This window comes from Bos taurus, chromosome 14, assembly GCF_002263795.3.
Source record: "Bos taurus isolate L1 Dominette 01449 registration number 42190680 breed Hereford chromosome 14, ARS-UCD2.0, whole genome shotgun sequence".
Lineage (NCBI taxonomy): Eukaryota > Metazoa > Chordata > Mammalia > Artiodactyla > Bovidae > Bos > Bos taurus.
In genome coordinates this window covers 76,614,768-76,639,231 of record NC_037341.1, presented here as the reverse complement: position 1 = coordinate 76,639,231, position 24,464 = coordinate 76,614,768, and the positions used below count along the sequence as shown (strand labels likewise).

Genomic DNA, 24,464 nt, shown 5'->3' with positions numbered 1-24,464 from the left:
GTTACTATAAGCAATTTGGCTTTCTCTTTGCAGTTTATAGATTTGTACAATGAGCGTGTATGTCCACTGTAATCTGGAGAATAAACAGTAAAATTCCATTTAAAAAAGGAAAAGGAGGAAGCGTCATGTGTCAGATCGAGTCGTGAGCTGAATGAAGATACAGAAGCGCCCACTGTTCTCCTGAGATACTCGTGACTGTGTAAGGGGGGCTCCGCAGACGTACGGGGGCCAGCCAAGAGCCCCTGCTGTTTAGGATCCAAGCGGTGAGACATGAACCTCCTTCAGCTTTCGTTTTCATGATAACTCAGATGCGTGTCCCGCAGCAGGGTTAGACAGGGCAGCGCACCTGTGCAGACTCACGCCGAGTCAGGTGGGGAGGAAGAGGCCCTCGCCGAGGCTGCGCAGCGCGCCCAGGGCACTGCAGCCGGCAGGGGGTTTCAGAACGGGGAGGCGCCGTGTGACCACAGTCAGAGCCATCAGGGAACAGGGCCGGAAGGTGGCTTTGATCTTCGAAAGATGGCACGAAGACTCTACTTGGAGCTTGGACGTGTTCAGTGGCTCATTGGAGGCCTTTTTTCAAGCATTTTTAGCACCCTGATGCCACAATTAAGATCTGTGTTTCAGAAATACGGAGTGTGTGTGTGTGTGTGTGTGTGTGATGCAGAAGACGAATTGAAAGAAAAGAAACCACAGGCAGAGCTTCCAGTGTGGAAGCTACTATGGTAGTGCAGAATTTCGAAAGTAAAAATAAATGGTCCTTATCAAAAAGTCTACAAATAGAAAATGATGGAGACAGGAGAAAAGGGAGCCTTCAGCACTGTTGGTAGCAGTGAAAATTCTTGCAGACACTATGGAGCATAGGATGCAAGTGGCCCAAAAACTAAAAACCATAAGACCCAGCTTTTTCAAGAAAAAGTTTTTAAATAATGTTTTATAGAGAGAGAAGGCTGGAAGAAAATGATGTTAATTAACCAACAAGGTGATATTCTGCCTTCAAAACTATGTAACAATTGTTGTGAATCTTAAGCTTCAACTCTGGCCTCTTTGGTTATAATATCTACCATGTTATCCTGAGGCCAGTGGTGGTCTTTCCCATTTTTAAAGAAGCAATTCTCTTCCTAAGTCTAAACTATTAACTTGAACATTGCAAAGAAATGCCATTTCTCATTGTCCTTCTTTCATTTACTGATGGCTGTGCTGGGTCTCCCTTGCTGTTTGAGAGCTTGTCTCTGCAGGGGCTTGTCTTATTCTGGGGCCCACGGCTCAGTAGCTGCTCCACAGCACGTGGGATCTTCCCGGACCAGGGATCGAACCTGTGTTCAGGGAAGTCCCCCGTTTTTCTTCTTGATGAATTAATTCTAGATTAGGCTATTGTCCACAATTATATACTTTCAGTCTTTCAGGGGAAAATTTGTCAGGAATAGCAAAATTATTTGTGGATTTTATTGGCCTTTCTTCTGAATTTGACTCTGTAAGGTTGCATTCCTGAATTTAAAGCAGAACTCAGAATATTCAATAATATTGAAAAGTTAAATCTGAGTGTGCTAATAGTTAGAAATACTCATTTGATAGCTTAAATGAATGGTCCCCAAACTTTCTTATCTAGTTTTTAATCAGTAAATGTATTTGTGTTTTTATATACTTTAAAATTGTTTGCAGATACTATTGGGTTGGCCCAAAAGTTTGTAATATTACAGAAAAACTCAAAGGAACTTTTGGCCAACCAATATGCTATTGATAGATACTTTATGGAAAATGCAGTGATTTCAAAAGGGTATACTAAAGATAAAATTTTTTAAGAAATTTAAGTTTTATTTATTAACAGTAAAATGTCATTGGTTAAAAAAATTAAATTTTACTTTTATTAAAATATGTATTAACAAGATCATACAGTCAATTATGCTTTATTATTGTTGAAAACCTTGTCTAAGCTTTACAACATTGTAAATAGATGCTTGCTTCTAAATGAAATGTGTTCCTCTACTTGTTTGGATTGGCTATCACAGTTGTGAAAGTTCTCTCATGTACATGTGTACATTCCAACAGAGGTAATATATCAAAGGCTGATTTTCTAAGGTCTGAAACATATTTCAATCTATCAATTACATAAAGGCTTCTGATAAAGTTTTGTTCATAAGGTTTTTTTCCTTCTTGAAGGTTTGACTAAATAGGAATTTTGAGGATCCTTCTGGACTAATTTTTGCCTCTTTTTTTCATTTCCATCCAGCAGCTACAAAGTTTTGGTTTTTTGTTTGTTTTTCTTTATTTAAGACTTTAAAGAAAGCCTATTTTCAGAAACACCCATATCTGGACATAGAAAGCAGTTGCTCCTATGATACTGGTCTTTCATGGAGAATAATTCCCACTAGGGGCAAGCAGGGTCCACTCAGAAGACTTCCGCTCACGGGCACATCACAGTGGCTTCTGCACACAGTCACACCTCCATAGAGCCAGCTTCCTCCCCGGCTTTGCCTCCGGGCAGTAGTGAGCACGCCTCCCCCAGCTGGTGGAGTCTCCTGCTTTGTTGGGGACCCCAGTGGAGACCAGCCAGCCATTGGAAAAGTACCAGTCCAGGGCCCCTGTCTTGGCAGGAGCCTAGACTAATGAAAACCTCAACCCCAGCTGGGATTCATCACTCACCCTGGGGCGCCTTCCCCACTGCAGAGCGCAGGTTTGCTTCAGACTCGCTCTGATTGGGGAAAGAGAGTCCTTTGGTTTCCTCAGGGACAGCGGGGTGTGTGCGGAGAAGTGACCTGTCCTTGACTCCCTTCCCTTAGGCTTTGTGTTTCTGTTTTGAGCACAGATCTTTCCTAAAAGGCCATAAAATGCTGTCTCCCATACCACCCACCCCTTGTCAGTATCCGGCTTGTCCCTAACCCACACTGAGTAGGAGGCATTTACTGTGGCATAAATGTCCTTAGCACAGAAGTCCTGCAAATGCACAGCACCTAGGACTGCACAGCACTGATCACTCTCAATCCAAAGCCAGCCCTGGCACAGGGCTCTTCTGAAGTTGCTCTAAACCGCGGCCAGAGCTGCCACACCGAGTTAGCACCAGAAGCACTGCCGGAGGCATGAATCTAACTTCAGATGGACCTGATGCAAAGAACTGACTCCTTAGAAAAGACCCTGAGGCTGTGAAGGCAGGAGAAGAAGGGGACGGCAGAGAATGGATGGTTGGATGGCATTACCGACTCAATGGACAGGAGTTTGAGCAAGCTCCGGGAGTTGGTGATGGACAGGGAGGCCTGGCGTGCTGCAGTCCATGGGGTCCCAAAGAGCCGGACAAGACTGAGCAACTGAACTGAACTGAACTGAAGAACAAGCAGAATTCTGCCTCTGGATTCACAGGAGAACCATCCAACAGAACCCCGCAAGCCGACTCCCTGGACGGCCCCTCAGACCCTGAGCAGTGCCCCCTGCTCCAGGCTCTCGCCCAGTTTTCAAATGCTGGAGGTGCTGGCGTTCAAGGGGACCAGAGGCGTGGGCTTCCTAGATGGTGCTAGTGGCAAAGAACCCGCCTGCCAACACAGGAGACATAAGAATCAAGGCTTCAATCCCTGGGTCAAGAAGATCCCTGGAGGAGCCATGGCAACCCACTCCAGTATTCTTGCCTGGAGAATCCCATGGACAGAGGAGCCTGGCGGGCTACAGTCCATAGGGTCACAAAGAGTTGGCATGCACACACAAAGATGCATGTGGTCAAGTACCCAGCCTAAAAATGACAACCCCTCTCACGCATCTCAAACCTTTGCAGTGATGGCAAGCAAGTGAAACTGGCTTTTCTCTGGTCCTGCTATGGCATGAGGTGGCCAAAACAAAAATGTGCTTGCTCTTTTGCTAAAACAAAGATTTTTTTTCCTTGCCACTGAGAGGAGTTTACCTTCTATCTGTCGCTAGATCATTTATTTTATCAAGAAAACGTGTTAATACCTAGTATGGAATCCTATATAAAATAAAGCCATAGGCTGTCACTTTTTAAAAATGCAGAATAAAAGGTTATGTTGCCACTAGCTAGGTATGATTTCGATAAACAGATGAGACTGCTGTCTGGTATCTATTGGAAAGAAGGGCTAGTGATCTTTTAGAATCAAAGTCGTTGTTTTGGTCAGATGATTCCCAGCTTTTAACTAGCATAAAGTTATTTGTCTACATGGTATGTTAATTTACTATTACTCTAGAAATAACTTCTTAAATATTTCTTGAATAAATGCCATAAGGCATAATTAATGATGTGTTTTATTTGTTTAGATATATAGAGATATATATTTTAAGTTTTGACCCTGAGGGTCTGTGTTGCAGCCCCTGGACTCCTGACTGAGGCTCACAGGCTCTACAGTCCGAGGGCTCAGTAGCTCTTTGGAGTTTCTCGAGTTCCTGTTTGTGGGCTTACTTGCCCCATAGCATATGGGGTCTTACTTCCCTGACCAGGGATCGAATCTGAGACCCCTGCCTTGGAAGGCGGATTCTTAACCACTGGACCACCAGGGGAATCCCTAGAAATAGTTTTTTTATGCTCATTTATTTTAGAAGTTCAATTCAATTCAGTTCACTAACTCAGTCATGTCCGACTCTTTGCAACCCCATGAATCACAGCACACCAGGCTTCCCTGTCCATCACTAGCTCCAGGAGTTTACTCAAACTCATGACCATTGAGTCGGTGATGCCATCCAACCATCTCATTCTCTGTCGCCCTTTCTCCCGCCTTCAATCTTTCCCAAGCATCAGGATATTTTCCAATGAATCAGTTCTTCACATCAGGTGGCCAAAGTATTGGAGCTTCAGCTTCAGCATCAGTCCTTCCAATGAATATTCAGAAGTTCAAGGAAAAAAAACATTATTTAATAGTAAAGGTTCTGTGAAACTTTGCTGAAATGTTTTCACATCTGCAGTAAGTATTTCGCCATAAACATCTAAAGAGTTTTCAAATATAAAATCACCGCTATCGTTTTGCTATGGAGCTTCGGTGGTTTTGGATGCCCTTTCCTTGGGGGACTGGGTGCGTACTCAGTCGCTAAGTGGAGTCCGACTCTTTGCGACCCCATGGACTGTAGCCCACCAGGCTCCTCTGTCCATGGGATTCCCCAGGCCAGAGTACTGGAGTGGGTGGCCATGCCCTCCTCCAGGGGATCTTCCTGCGTCTCTTGCATTTTCAGGCGGATGCTTTACCACTGAGCCGCCTGGGAAGCCCCTTCGGGCCCTGCAGCAGACACCGGCTCCTGGAGGAAATTGTGCGGCCCCCAAGGCGGTGCCCTCACCCTCCTTCCCTGGGGCAGGTGCCAGACTGGCTGTCGGCCTGCCCCTCTGACGGCCGGCCAGAGCACACACAGCTGACCCTGCAGGACGCCGTCCTCCAGGCTCTGTAGCAGCCTGCTGTCACTGCCGTACAGCACAAGCCAAAATCACGCTGAGAAGCAATATATTTGCAGTATCACTTGGAAGGCATGTGAGATATCCCTTCCTTTTGATTGTCTCACAATCCCTCTCTCCAGCAACCCAGACAAACATTTGAGCTCGGTACCTGGAGCTTTGGAGCTCCCAGGAACTATCTTCACCAAATCACCCACTGGTTTATATTAAGGGCCATCATGAACAAGAAACTTGTTGAAACTTCTCACTGCGTTTACTCTAAAGATGCTGCCAATCGTATTGCACTTGCTAATTACACGGCGCATCCTCTGCGGAGATCCCACAAGAAATTTTCTTTTGAGTCCCAGAGTCAGGAATGAATGTGCTCTTTCCAAGCAACTAATTAAAATTAATTTGCTTTAATTTTACAGGCACTGTGAAGCATGTACCTGTTTTCTTCTTTGAACTGACTCCTAGAAAGCTGAGAGTCAAATTTGAAGTTTATCTTTAGCAAATCACCTTCTACAATCTATGGTTTTTAATATTTTTACTTATAAATTTTATGTTATAATTTTACATTTAACTGTTCCCTTTCCCTGAATTGATACACTAGGAAATAGAATGGAATTATGCAATTTTATAGAATTGGGACAATTCCATAGAACATTGCTTCAAACAAACCCACTAGTTAATAATACTCAGAGCACCATTTCCTGAAAGACTGGAAGTGGGGCCCCAAGGCCAGGGCCACTGGCAACAGAAAGAGGAAGATGCTTTAGGAAGGCAGATCTAACGGAGGACCCCACATGTGACCTCAGGGCCACAGACACAGGTGCTGATTTCCATCTGTAGTGGGTTGAATGGTGACCCTAAAACACGAGGCCAAGCAGAACTTCAGAACATGATCTTGTTTGGATTAAGAGTCTTTTAAAATATAATCAAGGTAAAGATCCAGAGATGAGATCATCCTAAATTAAGGCGGTAAATCTGGTGATGCGTGTCCTTATAAAAGACAGAGAGAGAGAGACACACACAGAGAGAGAAGCCGTGTGAGGAGGGAGGCAGAAGCCGGAGGGCGGCCCCAGGCCACCGGAAGCCAGGAAAGCGGCGCGGAGCCGATTCCCCCGAGAACCTCCACGAGGAATCAAACCCGCGGGACCCGGACTTTGGACTCTGGTCTCCAGAGCACATTTCTGTTGCTTTGAGCCTCTCAGTTTGTGGAGCCCTGGGGAATTGATGCGTCATCTCCAGATTCAGATCAATCCATGTTTCAGGTTTCAGAGCCTTTCTCTATGAATTTAACTCTTGGTTAAAGTGCTTTTTTGAAAGTGAAACTTCTTCACTTCAATAAAAAAAAATTTCAAACACAAATCAGTAATTATTCCACATATCCAGTTGAAGATGTTTTCACTGTAGCTTAAGTGTTTTAACTTTCCAGAAGCTTGTGCACTTAAAGGCTATTCACCATTACATTGTTACATGATGTATTTTAATAAATAATGCTATGATATGCAATAGAATGAAAAAATATAGCTCACATGTGCATGATTTCTATTATCCAGATTATATCAATCAAATATTAAACTCCTTGAAATATAGTTATCAACCTTATATCATGCAAAGTAAATCTTTTTTGACAACCCTTTTTAAAATATGCAAGCAAAGATAATAGTAAACAGTCACATAACCACCAGGAGACAGGGAGAAAGGGTAAGAGAGAAAATATTTAGATAAAAAACTCAGGACAAATAATAATACAAGACAATCTAAATGGATATTAGACAATGATGAAGGAGGAAATTGATATCATTATTCAGGATAAATCTTTTTTCTCTATTAGAAAAATATAAACGATTTCATAAAAGTAATAAAAGAAGAAATGTAAAAGGAAATATGAGACAACGTATCTTTTATAAAATGAGTTGTATTCTTTTCACTCAATTCATGTTAACCACGTTCAAGTAAAGATTCAACTGTTTAGAAACTGGTTGACAATACCTTATTTCACCAGAGGATGGCAGGAGAGGGTTAAAACATATGAAAAACAGCTAATTTGTAGTTTTCTCTCAGGAGCTCACAACAAAGTTCCGTGATTTGTAAACCTGTCGAAGTCGTTTTATTCAGGGCTTCCCTGGTGGTTCCATGGTATTAATAACATGCCTGGCATGCCAGGGACGTGGGTTCGATCCCTGGTCCGGGAAGACCCCATATGCCATGAGACAGCTAAGCTGGCCCCAGTGCCTCAGTGAAGGCCCGGCGCTGCCATAAATGAATAAATACACATCTATTTTTCAAAGCTAGCATTTCGGAAGATGATACTGCCGGGGTTTTGGTGGATTGGCTCATCAGTCTGTTTCTCCATGGTGGAGAGAGGAGATGGACATTAGAATACGACCTACAAGCTCCTGCTCACACAAACCAACGGAACAAGGAAGCCAGCCTGTGAAAGAACCGTGAATTTCTCAGTGAAAGTGTCAGTCTCTCAGTCGTGTCCACCTCTTTGGCACCCCATGGACTGTTTCAGGGAGACAATCAAAAACAAAGTAAGTTGATTTGTAGGAACTTTACAGAAGCTGGAAAGAAGGGGACTTACCCAAATCACAGCCCTCCATTCAAAATCCTTTATCAGGTCAGGGACAGTGAGTGAGGTCCACGAGTAGCCAGCAGGAGAGAGCAGGGTGTTTCTTCTGCTTGTGAAAACCCCCGGTATCCACCCTGCTAGACAGCTCGAGCCCTTCCTGTCACATCCACCCAGTGTCTACAGATGATTAAGAGATTTAGGTCAGTGGGGACTTGTTTTTTCAGCAGGGAAACCCTTGGGACAAGGGCAGGGGGAGACCAGTCCAGCTTCACTTTCAAACAGCGCATGCCTGGTAAATGCAGACTACCAGGCTCTGGGGTTTCCAAAGCAAATAAGGTCTGGTGCCTGCTCTTCAGAATTCGAAAATGTAGGAGACATGAATCACACAAGCCACGATCCCTCCGGGCCCTTCTATTCTGTGGGTTCTCTCATCAGTCGTCCCCAGTCACCGTGGAAACAAACGCTCTGCCCCTGGGGAACCGCGGGCCTGGTGTCAAGCTCCTCTCCTGGGCTGCTGCTGCTGCTGCTGCTAAGTCACTTCAGTCGTGTCCGACTCTGTGCGACCCCATAGACAGCCTCCCACCGGGCTCCTCCGTCCCTGGGATTCTCCAGGCAAGAACACTGGAGTGGGTTGCCATTTCCTTCTCCAATGCATGAAAGGGAAAAGTGAAAGTGAAGTCGCTCAGTCATGTCCGACTCTTAGCGACCTCATGGACTGCAGCCCACCAGGCTCCTCCGTCCATGGAATTTTCCAGGCAAGAGTACTGGAGTGGGGTGCCATTGCCTTCTCCCCTCTCCTGGGCACTGAGCCCTTACTGTCCCCCTCTATCTGGGTGCCCGATCCTTCTGGTCTGGTCCCCACTGACCCAGACCACTTCCCTGGATTCCACGCTCCCTTCTGTTGTTCTTCTCTGGGACTCAACCCATCTTCCAGCCAGCCCTACCTCTTCTAACCCAAAAGCCAGCACCCTGCTTGCCACGGTAGCTGCACCAATGCACGTTTCCACCACCACTGTACAAGAATTCCCTTTTCTCCACACCCTCACAAACACTTGTCTTTTGCTTCGTTAGTAACAGATGTGAGGTGATGTTGTGGTTTTGATTTTCATTTCACTGATGATCAGTGATGTTGAGCTCCTTTTTATGTACTTAATAGCCATCTGTAGAGAGATGTCTATTCAAGTCCTTAACCCATTTTTAAAACTGTGCTAGTTTTTTTATTTTGTTTGTTTTTTAATATTGACCTATAGAAGTCTCTTTTATATTGGAGATGGACCTTTTATCAGATATATGGTTTGAAAATACTCTCTCCTATCTTGTGGGCTGTGCTTTGTTTTGTAGTTTGCTGTGCAGAAGCTTTTTAGTTCGAAGTATTATCACTATTTATTTTTATTCTATTGCCTGCTAAGTTTCCTTATATTCCCCATAATTAACAACTTCAATGAATAGTTGCAGGCTAAATATGAAATTGACAGACACTTGTGACTATCCTGAGTGTTACCCATATACTGGTCTTAACTATAAAGCAATAATTTCAGAACAAGTGCATTTATTCCCCATATCTAACCATGCCTGCTGCATCTCTGATTCAGCATCCCTTCACGTATTTATCCCTTTTGCCTATAATCTCATATTTTATTTAATCCATCATTATTAACAGATTTATCTACTATTTCCTATTATATGAAGGTATGAGTCGTCTTTTACAGTAGTATATTTTGGAGAATTATATATTTTTATATGGAACAATTGCAGATAAAAATGTTAAAAATGAAGGTCACCATTATCCAATAATAACCACATGCCCTCAGATCTCTGGAACTTTAGGTACCTTAACCATGATGAAATGATCCCTATTGATCTAATGCTACTTATGAAGTCAATGTATCTGGCTTAAAATGGATAAAGTGAGTTAAAGGGCATCTACTCACTAAAGCACAGATAGCGGTGATTCTTCTGCCCTTAAGCTTCTCTTGCTCCACATATGCCTTGATTTATGATAAGAATATGCCTTCGAAGACTGTGCAGATCCAGGACTCTGTGGATGGGGAGATGCACTCTGATGAGATTCCAGGAAATGACCCTTGAAGAGTCTTCATGGAAGACCCTACAGCCATGGTGATGACCCAGGAACGGTTCCAGGCCTGCCTAGCTGACAAGTGATGATTACCCCCCAAATCACTAGCTTGCGTATAAAGTTCTTCACCCAGTGTAAAAAAGCTGGCCAAGGCTGAGAAGAAAAGTAAGCAATTAAAATAGAATAAAATAATAAAACAAACACATATACACAAACACATATATAGAATTACATTCTTAACTATAAAGATCACAGCTTATCAAATCCAAATGACTTCTTCAAATAAGCCACTCAAAGATCATGTCATCAAATATATAGTGAGCCTAAAACTCCACTTTTGAAAAAGGAAAAAAACACACTCTTTTTAGTGAAAGATAAACATAGCAATTCTCTTTCAACTCTCTAACGAATGAGAGTTCTTTTCCAACCTGTCCAGTGTGCTGCCATCAGCAGTGAAAGCTCCCACACCCTTTCACACGAGCAGGACAAGGTGAAGCAGCCGTCGCTGGTGAACTCCACCAGCAAATGTTAGGTGAGCATTTATCCCATTGTGGTCATGTCACAGAGTCCCTGTGACTCCAAGAATGAGTTAGAGTGGAAAGTGGAATGAACATCATCGAATTTTGAAAGCTCACTGTGTGGAGAAAAGGGAGCCCTCTGAAATTGTTGTTGGGAATGAAAACTGATAGAGCCAATGTGGAGAGCAGAAAGGAGATTCCTTTAAAAACTAGGAATAAATCTACCATATGATCCAGCTATCCCACTGCTAGGTATGTACCCTGAGACAGCCACAATTCTAAAAGACACACGCTCCCCAGTGTTTACGGCAGCACTGTTTACCATAGCCAGGACATGGAAGCTACCTAGATATCCGTCTACAGATGAATGGATAAAGAAGATATGGTGCATCTATACCGTGAAATATTACCCAGCCATGAAAAGAGAATGAACTTGAGTCCGTTCCAGTGAGGTGGATGAACCTAGAGCCTATTACACAGAGTGAAGTTAAGCCAGAAAAAGAAAATTATTGTACATTAATGCATATATATGGTGGAACAGGAAATGGCAACCCACTCCAGTATTCTTGCCTGGAGAATCCTATGGACAGAGGAGCCTGGCGGGCCATGGTCCCTAGGGTTGCAGAGAATTGGACGCGACTGAAGCAACTAAGCACACACACACGCATACATATGGAATCTAGAAATATGGTGTTGATAAAACTATTTACTTGCAGGGAAGGAGTGGAGATGAAGATGTAAGGAACGGACTTGTGGACACTGGGAGAGGGAGAGAGTGGGAGAATTCAAAAAGGGAGAAAGCAGCATCGACACGTAGACACAACCATGCGGAGAACGGACAGCCGGTGGGAAGTGCTGTGCAACACAGGGAGCCCAGCCTGGCGCTCTCTGAGGACCCGGGGGGTGGCGGAAGTGGAGGAAAGTGCATGGGGGAGGTGATATATGTCTAATTATGGCTGATTTGCACTGTTACATGGCAGAAACCAACACATCATTATCAAGCAATTCTCCTCCAATTAAAAAATAAATTTAAAAAATTAAAACAAAGCAACAACAGCAACAAGAAGAGCGCTTTCTCTGGACTTACTACGCCTACATCTCCAGTATGGATAGAGAAGGGGGCTTCAGGGGAGAACCCACCACGGTGCATTTCCTCTGAGCACAGAAGGCCTCTCTGCGCCACTTGGCTGCCTACAAGTGCAATTCCGCCTGTAGCAGAGATATGACATGTGCATTCAGCTATTTGAGGTTTCAGGGACATATTCTGGCAAAGTCTACAGCTTTTGCACTTCAGTGCAATGGCAGAAAACCACAGTGACTTTTCTGAGAACAGGGACAAAAGGGCAGTTGTTTTTTCTCAAACTCCTTTTCTGTGTTACCTACCAATGAGCATGTATCTAGGAAAAAAAAAAAAACACTGTGATTTTGTATCCCTCCTCATCTACAAAGCAGAGAGATTGAGAAAACTGCCCGTATATTTGCTATACCTCAAACAACAATTTCTAGTTGGTGTGTATTTTTTTTAAATTTTAAATCTCAAGATAAATAAGGGAATCCCTACAAACTATTGTCTTTGTTCTTGTGGGGGAAAAAAAATCAAATTCCATACATAAACATTACATCCTCCAATCTCTTAGCATTCTGAAGATTTGGATCAAAGAAACCAGTAAAGGAATTATTTTTCTTTTTTCCCCTCTCAGTTTATTTAGATAGATGACCTATGAGAAATATTTTTCCCCAAAATAAAATTCTCAAAATAAATGAATGTGTTTGCCAAATACTCAAACACAGGGAAAATCAAACACAAACCTTGCAAGTCTAGACCAAGCGTGTCGGTGGCTGACTCATGATGCCACGTCCTCCGATTCTGACTAGATATTTATTTGGTCCTGGATCCATACATATTTATCTGGGTTCAAGGCTACTTAAAGTTAAACCATTTGTCTTCAGTGGAACATTATAATAAGACATGCCACTGAAAACTGGAAAGAATACAAAATATGTGCAATGAGACTTATGGAGAGCTCATTAAGATGACCAAATGAATATACATTGAAAATGCAGAAAATAAGGTAACTGGTGTCCTGGACAAAAATTCTTCAGACAAACCTCATTATTCAAACACAGGTTACAAATTACAGAATCCCTGAGCCATAACGAACAGCTGGAGAGTATATAGAAGACGATTTCATGTTGCATATTAGAAAACAACAAGTAAAACTAAAAAAATGTCAGAATGTCTACTATATTTTTATCTTCTTAATCTAAATTTTATTTTTGCCTATGTTTCATAAAGAACAAAACAGATTAATATACATACATGTATATATTCTAGAAATGCATAAAAACAGCATGCATGCTCAAACTTCTTGAATAGTATAATGTGACACAAAATGATCAGTTCATGGGATCACAGGTTTAATAAGATTCCTCCTCTGGACCGCTGTCACCTGGTGAGGTCATTCAGCCCCATGAGCAGCTTTCACACCCACGTGACGGCCACTGAGGCTGACTGCATCATTTCTCTTCCTAGAGTTGGCCATGTCCACTCTTCGGACTGAAAATTCCCATCTGGCGTTTCTCCTCAGCCTCAGGAAGACAGTGCCATCAACTGGCCTGGCAACCCGCTATAACACGGAGAGAGCTGGGGACTGAGGTCAGTGGGTCTGGATGAGAGAGGCTGAGCGGCTACACTCAACTCTGAACTGCAAGGTCTCAGTTTCTGCGCCAGAAAAGTGGGGATCACTAACTCTCTTTCATAAGATTGCCTTGAGGGGAGGCACCCCACTCCAGTATTCTTGCCTAGGAAATCCCATGGATGGAGGAGCTTGGTAGGCTGTAGTCCGTGGGGTTGCGAAGAGTCGGACACGACTGAGCGACTTCATTTTCACTTTTCACTTTCCTGCATTGGAGAAGGAAATGGCAACCCACTCCAGTGTTCTTGCCTGGAGAATCCCAGGGACGGGGGAGCCGTCTATGAGGTCGCACAGAGTCGGACACGACTGAAGTGACTTAGCAGCAGCAGCAGCAACCTGGGGGTCCAGTGGTTAAGAATCCACCTTGCAATGCAGGAGATGCAGGTTCGATCCCTGGTCTGGGAACTAAGATCCCACCTGCCACAGAGCAACTAAGCCCACACACCACAACTACTGAGCCTGAGAGCTCTGGAGCCCGTGTGCCCCCACGAGAGAGTCTGTGCATTGCAGAGAAAGATCTCACGTGATGCAGGGAAGATCTCGCGTGCCACGACTGAGACCCGACGCAGGCAAATGCATAAGAAACATCGAAAAAGAAAATATATAATATAAATCAAAGAAAAGATTTTCTGTTAGGACCAAAGTAACAAAGTATGTGAAAAATGATTTTTGAAGTACAAAATATTACCTAGATTGCTGTTGCTCTTGTTCTGGTTACTATTGAATCACCATGTGACTCTTTTATAGATACATTTCACCAACAACATTTAGAGGACTAGAAGATGAAAATCGTCCAAAAGTTCTCAGACCTATTCCACTTACTATTACTGTGACAAATATATGCCATCAAAACTAAAAATAAAAACACCATCCTGTGTGAAGAGGCAACGAACCATGTGAAGACAAAGACAGCCCTTTGCTTTCATCCAAGGCATCCAGTTAGTTACAAGCACATTGTAATATTCATGAACAGTGTGGGCCTTTTCCTCCTTTCTTGTCCCTTTCCTCATCTGTGCCTATTTCTCTGTCCTCTGTAATAGAAACTAGCTAAACTGTACAAAACAACAACAAAGAAGGCAGAAAACTGAAACTCAGTATTAGAAATCGCACTATTAGCTTTGGAGAAATAAAAGAAATTGAGAGCAATGGGAAAGATTCCTGGGAAAGATTGAGGGCAGGAGAAGAAGGGGGCGACAGAGGATGAGATGACTGGATGGCATCACCGACTCAATAGACGGGAGTTTCAGCAAACTCCGGGAGCCAGTGAAGGCAGGGTGGCCTGGCGTGCTGCAGTCCATGGGGTCGCAAAGAGTCAGACACGACTGAGCGACTGGACTGAACTGAAGAGGCTCTTGACATTAGAGGAAGGATGCTTTCAGCTCTTCACTTATATAGAAAGCACTGAAGCTAAAAGGGTGGGGCAAGGCTTCCCTGATGGCTCAGTGGTAAAGGATCTGCCTGCCTGTGCAGGAGATACAGATTCCGAATCTGGGAAGAGCCCACGTGCCATGGAGCAACTAGGCCTGTAGGTCACAACCGCTGAGCCTGCGCTCTAGAGCCCGGGAGCTGCAGCTACTGAGCTCATGCACTGTGGGTCCTGAAACCCAAGCGCCCTGAAGCCTGTACTCTGCAACAAGAGAAGCCGCTGAAGTGAGGAGCCCATGTGCTGCAAGTAGAGAAAAGCCTGTGCAGCAGCAGAGACTCAGCACAGCCAAAAAATAAATGTAAAAATTAAATTATTTTTGAAAAAGGATCAATCCAAGAAGATATAACAATTATACACATTTATGCACCCAACATAGGAACCCCTGAATACATAAAGCAAATGCTAACAACCGTAAAAGAAGAAATTGGCAGTAACACAACAGTAGTATTGGACTCTGATAGCAGACTGACGCCAACTGAAGGGTCATCTAGACAGAAAATAAACAAGGAGACACAATCTTTAAATAACATAATAGACCGGATAGATTTGATTGATATTTATAGGACATTCCACCCACAAGCAACAGAATAAACTTTCGTCTCAGTTCTTCAGGATAGACCACATTTTGGGTCACAAATCAAACCTTGGAAAATTTAAGAAAATTGAAGTTGTATCAAGCATCTTTTCTGACCACAATGCTATGAAATTAGAAATCAATTACAGTAAAGCAATCTTTAAAAAAAACACAAATACATGGAAACTAGACAGTGTGTAGCTAAATAACCAGGTGATCCCTGCAGAAATTAAAGAACTAAAGAAACAGAAATATCTAGAAACAAATACCAATGAAAACATGATGACCCAAAACCTATGGGATGCAAAAGCAGTTCTAAGAGGGAAGTTTAGATCAATTCAATCTCACCTCAAGAAACAAGAAAAATCTCAAGTAAACAATCCAAACTTACATCTAAAGCAACTAGAGAAAGAAGAACAAAGAAAACCCAAAGTCAGTAGAAAGAATGAAATCATAAAGGTCAGAGCAGAAATAAATGAAATGGAAATGAAGAAAGCAATATCAAAGATCGGTAAAAGTTAGTTTTTTGAGATGATAAACAAAATTGATAAACTTTAGCCAGACTCTTCAAGAAGAAAGGGAGAGAACTCAATAAAATTAGAAATGAGAAAGGAGAAATCATAACCGACACCATGGAAATACGAAGGACCATCAGCAACTACTATAGCAACTACATGCCAATAAAGCTGACAACCTGAAAGAAACGGACAAATTCTTGGAAAGGTACAGTCTTCTAAGACTGAACCAGAAAGAATTAGAAAATATAAACAGATAGATCACAAGCACTGAAATTGAAACTGTCATTTAAAATGTTCCAGCAAAAAAGTCCAGGACCAGATGTCTTCACGGGTGAATTCTATCAAACATTTGGAGAAGAGATAGTACCTACCATGCTCAAAATCTTCCAAAAATTGCAGAAAGAAGAACACTCTCAAATTTTTTCTATGAGGCAACCATCACCCTGATGCCAAATCCAGATAAAGATGCCACAAAAAATGAAAATTACAGCCCAATATCACTGATGAACATAAACACAAAAATCCTCAAGAAGATACTAGCAAACAAAATCCAAGAACATATTTAAAGGACCATGCAACGTAATCAAGTAGAATTTACCCCAAGAATGCAAGGATTCTTCAATATATGCAAATTAATTAAAGGGACTCTCAAGAGTCTTCTCCAACAACACAGTTCAAAAGCAGCAATTCTTTGGCGCTCAGCCTTCTTTATGGCCCAATTCTCACATCATACATGACTACTGGAAAAACCACAGCTTTGACTACATGGACGTTTGTCAGCAAAATGATGTCTCTGATTTTTAATACAATGTCTAGGTTTGTCATAGCTTTCCTTCTAAGGAGCAAGTGTCTTTTAATTTCATGTGCAGTCTCTGTTCTAGATATATCTTTCAAACTACTTTTCAAGAAATCTGTAACAATTCTTCCCCTACCAACAGTGAATAAGAGGGCTAATCTCTTAGTACTCTTAGCAGCAATGAGTAAAATTGGGCATTTTTAAAATTTTTCTATCAATTTGAAAGACAAAGAAAAGATACGGCTGTCTTCATTTGCATTTCTTTGGGCATTAGTGAAGCTAGACGGTTTTTTAAAGCGTCTCATGATTTATGTTGTCTGTGAATTCTTCCCATCCTTTCCTACCACCCTGTGTAAATCTCAGTTCTCAATTACCAATTTGTATAGAAACAAATACATGTACAATAAGACATTAAATCTGCAAGAGGATAGAAAATACTATTTTTCAATTTGCTGTTTAACTTTTAATTGTGCTTAAGATGTTATACATATAGATGTTACACTTTAAGTATGTATGATCGAGCTATCGATACTTTTCCGTAAGAGGAAAAAAAAAGCCCCTTCATCATTAAACATCAAATAAATTTGGTCACTTGCTCAATAAGAAGTAAATTTCCTGTTTTGTCAGGCTTCCCACATGGGGGCATTGGCAACCTTCCTTCCCTAAACAAAACAACAAAAAGTTAACACATTCCTAAGCACTGGGAGTTCCAAGTTTAAACAATGGATAACTATTTTACACAAACTATAAGGTTAAATATTTGAGAAAACACTGCATCTCACAGAGGGCCTGGATCCTCTAGAATCAAGGCAGAAAATGTCTCCCCAAACACCCAAGCATCACCGTGAGCCTCTGGGTACACATTCGTCCTCACAGGGGCTCAGGCTCTGCATGAAGACTGAAGGCGTGGCAAACTCACTTACCTACTTGATTGTCAACGTCATGTGCCAGCCACAGACAGCTCAGTCATTGAGGGCCTCTGCTACCTTGAGACATGGCTCTCAATCAGGGGTGATTTTTGCCCCATAGGGGCCATTTAAGAATGTCTGAGGACAATTTTAATTGTCACAACTCTGGGGAAGGTGTGTTTCTAGTGTAGCTACTGGATGCCAGTATCTAGCAGACTCTGCTAGTGGTGTGTCTCCTGGTACCTGCTTGGTAGGCTTAGCATCGTACTGCACCCAGGACAGCCATACCCCACACCTCTCCCCACCCGCTCCAGTAAAGAACCATCCCCCTGAAAACACCAATAGTGTTGAAATTGAGAAACTCTGTTCAACTGCCCGCCAGTGCAGGGGACACGGGTTCAAACCCTGCCTCAGGAAGATCCCGCACGCCGCGGGGTAGCGAAGCCTACGCAGCACAGCCACTGAGCCCGAGCTCTGGAGCCCACAAGTCACAACGGCTGAGCCCGCACGCTGCAGCCACTGAAACCCACGCACCAGAGCCTGTGCTCTGCAACACGAGCAGCCACCTCAGTAAGAAGCCTGCGCACGGCAACCAGAGAAAGCCCGCATGCAGCAACAAAGACCCCGTACAACCCCAAATAAAACCTATTCATTTATTTAAAAAGAAAATCTATTCAAGACCAAGTCAATAGAAGGAAACTGAGCTCTTACCTCTCCTGTATAACTATCTTTGCCTTTCAGAATCTTCCTGTAAAGTCTCACATGGCTTTCATCGTCAAAAGACAGGGATCTGCCAAGTAACACATATTCAATTAGTCCACATGTCAACTGTGCTGGTATAGGATTTTCTCAGCAAAACTTTGGGAGCTATGTCCTCTGGGGTCCCACAGAGCATCCTCACTGTCCAGTCACCCCCTTTGTTCCTAGAGTGTGCCAAATCAAAGTCTGTGATTAAAATGTTTGAGTCTACTCCTGGGTGATCGCGTAAGTTTTTCAGGCTTTAGGTCCCTGTTGAGTTATTCTCAATGTATGCACATACCTCTTACCATCAGCAACCGCGTGGGGCATTCTGACAGCATCTTGCTCTGTAAAGGATCCCTGAGAGATGAGTTGATCAAAGAACTCCCTTTCTGGACCCAACCCCACCACCATGTAAACTCGATCTTGGGCCCCAAAGATCTCCAGGAGCTGGATGATGGAACAGTGGCTAACCCCGCATAGGACAGGCGGCTCAGACTACACATGTCTCTGCCTTCTCTCATTCTGGTTTCCATCACTTGTATTGCAAAAGGTTTCTTGGTGGTCTTCAGCTCCACCCTGACCACCTCCTGAAACTGTCGGTCCCAGTAAAAGTCTTGATATCATATCTGTTGGAAGAAAAGTCAAATAAATCTGCTATCCTCTCAAGTGATGATTTTCAAAATGATTTAATTCGATATTTTACGTCAGTTTTTCTAGCTTTACATTCCCGCATCCAGTTTCCTTACTTGTGTTCATTATTTTTAAAAATCCCCCCAAATCCTCTTTTGAAATGGAGGCAAGGGATAAAAAGTAATTAGTTGGTAGAAAGACAAACAATCTTAATAACAATAACTACCATTAATTATGCATTTATTATGTGCTAGGATCTTTTTTTAAATTGTATCCAATAAAATTCCTGCTGGGTGATATTAAAAAGTTAAGTGATTTCCCAAGGCTATACAGTTGCAATAGATGGAACTTAAATCTAATTCCTTCAAATGTATTGCTCCAAATTTTCCTTGAAGAATTTTGGGACCTCCATCTAGCATTTTCTCTCCTCCCTACAACTCTTTATGTTTATCATTCTGCAACAGCAACCACCTAAACCAGGTGGAGAAAATAAAAAAGAAACTTAGTCCTAGTTATAACTTCTCCAAAGAGGGAGGAAACGGTATCAGGAGGCAGGGTGCAAGCAGTAGGCTTCCTCAGGTTGCTTGACTGCGAACTCTCAGTCCCAGCAACGTCTCGTATTTCACTCAAGTTCTCGCCCAAAGATGCTCCTTCACAGATGACCACTGAGAAATTCAATGTAGCTGTGCTATTGAAAGGGCAGCTTTCAGAAGATGGGTGGGGTGGTATCAGGACCACCCTGCGGCCAGCAGCTCTCATCGTTTTCCCGATGACTCCCCTGCGCTTGCAATATTTAAGGAGCCAACAGAATCTGTGTGTCAGTAACGTGTAAAGTAGTCATCTCTCAGAAAGACCAGGAAGTCAAGTGGATTTCAAAGGCTAGGGCTCTTCACCTTGAGTTATCTTTGTTGATGTCTATGTAAATTTAAGAATCCTATCAGAATTTAATCTTCTGTCTTTATTTAGGAAATGTTGAGGAAGCGCTTGACTTAGAATCAAGATTTTACAGCTGGAGAGAATACTAGAGAATGATTTCATCCAATCTCTCATTTTAGCAATAAGGCCATTTGAAGATCGGGCTAGCTGATTGGTTAAGCTGTGGAGTGAGGACTAGAACCCAGGCGTCTGTACCTGCATCATAATTCGCTGCTTTCCCCACTTTATTACAATTTCTCCCAAGTAAGGATTTCAACAAATGAAATGTACTCAAGGAGGGTGCAGGGAAAAGATAATTTTTTTAGATACATACTCAATACCAAAGATTCAAATGCAGATATCAACCTGTACTTTAAATAATCTTATTTCTTTTTGTTGAATTTATTCTTCCTCTAATTTCTTTTTGGTTTGATCCACTTACTTATTCCTTGTATTCCTGTGCTTGATGAATAAAAATGGCCTCTGGCTGTACCAGCGTACAGGAAATAGCTTTCTTCTATACAGTGCATTTAATTTTCTGGCCAATTACCTTATCAAAACAGATAGCAATTTAGCAATCTTAAATGGATTCTGCCCCTTCTTCTCTTGCCAACTCTGTTATTTTTATTCGCATGCATTCCCAGTGTGATTTTGAAGATAATCACAGGCATTTCAAATTCTGTTGGTTTGCAGATGAACACATTACCTCTAAAGTGGATGAAAGCATTTTGCAAATACTAATTTATCACTCTGCCCTCAAAACTGCAGGAAAATTCATTTGCTCATGGGATTAATCATCAGCTATCAGAAATTACCATTTCTGAGGAACCACACTCTTACTCAAATAAAAGAAGCTTTACTCAACACTGTTACAGGCTTTTATATACCAACAATTTGAGAAAAAAAAAAAAAAATGCTAGCAATTTGGCATTGGAAGAAACAGCAAGCTTTAAGCCAAAATTTAGAGTTGTGGAAATAAATGGTTTTAGAAAACAAACGTCCTATAACAAGCTGGAAGCTGTGGCCTTGCTTGTGAGCCGCTGATGGCCATGGATGGTGGCCTTGCTCGTGAGCCGCTGATGGCCATGGATGGTGGCCTTGCTCGTGAGCTGCTGATGGCCATGGATGGTGACTATTTTTATGACTCGTGTAGCTGTATCTTGTGTAGCGCCTGGCACAGAAGGGACAGCAATAAATGTTGAATGAAGAGACCCAGTCACTGAATGCTTATTTCCAATTATTACTTGTAATTTGAAAACATTGAGAATGGAATCAGGCGTGGGAGAATCCATCTACAAGGCCAGCCCATCTGCTCCACTCCCACCCTCCATCCCCAGCCTCCCACAAAACAGCCCCAAAGGTAGTTTTGTGGGTCATCATCTCAGAGATTACAGGAAACAAATTATTACTTTGACCTCAGCTGCCACAAACTGGGAATTTTCTGAACATGATTTAAAAAAAAATGGAAAAGACAATAATACCTATTTGACAGAAACAATTGTAATGAATTCCCAAGAAGAAAGTGAATATAGTCAGACTTAAATTCTATCATCTATCTCTCCCTGTAGGCTCACAAGGTAGAGGAAAGACAATTGTTTTCTAGACCTAATTCTGCCACCAACTTGGACAAGTCACTTAATCTTCTGGGGCTCAACTCCTCGCTGGTTAAAGAAGAGCCTTGACTTAGTCTCTAAAGTCCTTCGAGTATTGAGATCCTCACCTTCTACAACACTTTCATACTGTAAGGAGCTGAGTTACAAGGGTAGATAAAGACTATACCAGAGCCTCCTGGCTACAGATGACCAGAGATGCCACCCAACCATTTCAGGCTTGACAAGATCCCACGTCCCTTCTAATTCAAGTTCAGCTGCATCCACCAACTTTGTTCCTCTCTAAGCTTAGCGGATACTGGACTAATCATCAAGTCATCTTTGTGCCAGAACTTCTCATGGAGAGCAGGAAAAGGCTCTGCATAGAATCTGGTCAGAACACTGTGAAGAAACAAGCAAATAACCCCCGGGCTAGACTCCAGCTGGGCCGTCCACATCCGTGTTCCTCCAAATGCTGCAGAATGGAGAGGATTCCATGATGACTGTCTTCCGCTTGGCCAACACAGGGCACTCTGACCAAATTCCTTCTCAGGCCAACCAACTGGCTGGCCTTCCTTGCTCATTACTTACATATCAGTTAGATCTTATGTCTACCTTCAGTTCAGTTCAGTCGCTCAGTCAAGTCCAACTCTTTGTGACCCCATGGAATGCAGCACACCAGGCCTCCCTATCCATCACCAACTCCCGGAGCTTACTCAAACTCATGCCCATTGAGTCGATGATGCCATCCAGCCATCTCATCCTCTGTCTCTGGCATCCCCTTCTCCTTCCGCCCTCAATCTTTCCCAGCATCAGGGTCCTTTCCAATGAGTCAGCTCTTTGCATTAGGTGGCCAAAGTATTGGAGTTTCAGCTTCAACATCAGTCTTGCCAATGAACACTCAGGACTGATTCCCTTCACCTTAAGAAGACAATAATATCACATGAAGATGTGCACCATCATTTACGTATATTACCTAATAGACCTCACAACATTCTAATGTTGTTGTTGTTCAGTGACCCAGTCATGTCTGACTCTTTGTGTCCCCATGGGCTGCAGCACACCAGGCCTCCCTGACCCTCACCATCTCCCGGATCTTGCCCAAGTTCATGTCCATTGCATCAGTGATGCCATCCAGCCATCTCATCCTCTGATGCCCCCTTCTTATGCCCTCAATCTTTCCCAGCATCAGGGACTTCTCCAATGAGTCAGCTGTTCACATCAGATGACCAAAATACTGGAGCTTCAGCTTTAGAATCAGTCCTTCAAACAAGTATTCAGAGCTGATTTCCATTAAGATTGACTGGTTTGATGTCTTTGCTGTTCAAGGATCCTTCACACACCCCAGCCCCAGTGTATCCAAAGCATGGTCCTCCTCGCTGCCACTGCAGATGGTGATGCAGCCACGAAATTAAAAGACGCTTGCTCCTTGGAAGAAAAGCTATGCCCAACCTAGACAGCATATTAAAAAGCAGAGACATTACTTTGCCAACAAAGGTCCATCTAGTCAAAGCTATGGTTTTTCCAGTAGTCATGTATGGATGTGAGAGTTTGACTATAAAGAAAGCTGAGTGCTGAACAATGGATGCTTTTGAACTGTGGTGTTGGAGAAGACTCTTGAGAGTCCCTTGGACTGTAAGGAGATCAAACCAATCAATCCTAAAGGAAATCAGTCCTGAATATTCATTAGAAGGACTATTCATTCATTGATGCTGAAGGTGAAGCTCCAATACTTTGACCACCTGACTCATTAGAAAAGACCCCAATGCTAGGAAAGACTGAAGGCAGGAGGAGAAGGGGATGACAGAGGATGAGATGGTTGGATGGCATCACTGACTCAACTCAACAGACATGAGTTTGAGCAAGCTCCAGGAGGCAGTGAAGGACAGGGAAGCCTGGCATGCTGCAGCCCATGGGGACACAAAGAGTCAGACACGGCTGTGCCACTGAACAACAACACCCCCTCTACCAAATCCCCCTGCACCCCACCCCTATCTGGTGCTGTGTGGATGGGAGACCTTCCTCCTGCCCCTGGACTCTGAGATCAGGGATTCCCTCCCTTTCCTCCTTGTGGTTCCTCCTTCCTTTTAGTCTAGAACTTTCCCTATCCTCTGCCCTCCCTACTCTTTTCAAAGAGACACTGGCTAAAAGAGCAAAGAAGGTTTTATTCCAGATTACTGCAATAGGGGTCAAAATTACTGTACTGGGAAAGAACAGCTGTGGAAATACATGGCAGGAGAGTGTGAGGCTGGAGCGAGCTTGTAGGACACTATCAACCGCAGAGGCCACGGGAGAGGGAAACCGGGAGTTAGATTCTGGACTCCTGTAGAGACTGGTTCATAAGGCCAGGATCTTTCTTTCTTTCTTTTTTTTTTGTTTCCAGGATCTACTTTTTATTTACTTATTTTAATTAGAGGCTAATTACTTTACAATATTGTGGTGGTTTTTGCCACACATAGACATGAATCAGCCATGGGTGTACATGTGCCCCCCATCCTGAACCCCCTCCACCTCCTTCCCCGTCCCATCCCTCTGGGTCTTCCCAGTGCGCCGGCTTTGAGTGCTCTGTCTCATGCATCGAACCTGGACCTGCGATCCACTTCACGTATAATATACACGTTTCAATGCTCTTTTCTTGATAATAGTATTTCAAAAGAAAGGATGGCCCAAGTCCTGGAGAAAGACATTCCCAGGTTGTAGAACATTTACATCTCAAGGGGCTGGGCTGAGATTTTAGGGAGGTCAGGGGCCTTTTATCAGAAGACCTTGGGCTCCTGGCTTCTCTTGTGGCTCAGCTGGTAGACAATCCACCTGCAGTGTGGGAGACCTTGGTTCCATCCCTGGGTTGGAAAGACCCCCTGGAGAAGGGAAAGGCTACCCACCCCAGTATTCTAACCCTAACCCTAACCCTAACCCTAACCCTAGAGAATTCCACAGACTGTATAGTCCATGGGGTCACAGAGAGGTGGACATGACTGAGTGACTTCACTAGGTCTCTGGCAAGTCTAGGCGAATGGCAAGGCCTTGGGTCGCCGGTCACCTTTCTCAGCTCCACTCCAGCCCTCCCGCTCCCCCAGCGCTGCACTGCACTTTACCTGGTGAGGCCCCGGGGCTTGAACTTGGTGCAGAAGCAGGCAGCTTGCAT

General features: G+C 43.2%; 1 protein-coding gene across 1 annotated transcript; it reads right to left on the bottom strand.

Moving 5' to 3' along the window:
• Nucleotides 1-366: 366 nt before the first annotated feature.
• Nucleotides 367-24,464, bottom strand: PSKH2 (protein serine kinase H2). Its single transcript, XM_010812271.2, is given in 12 exon segments — nucleotides 367-507; nucleotides 5,260-5,380; nucleotides 9,863-10,003; nucleotides 10,005-10,110; nucleotides 10,113-10,161; nucleotides 18,156-18,261; nucleotides 18,263-18,424; nucleotides 18,426-18,457; nucleotides 18,459-18,682; nucleotides 18,685-18,774; nucleotides 18,777-18,811; nucleotides 24,415-24,464. Coding segments are annotated over 12 exon segments (1,257 nt in total).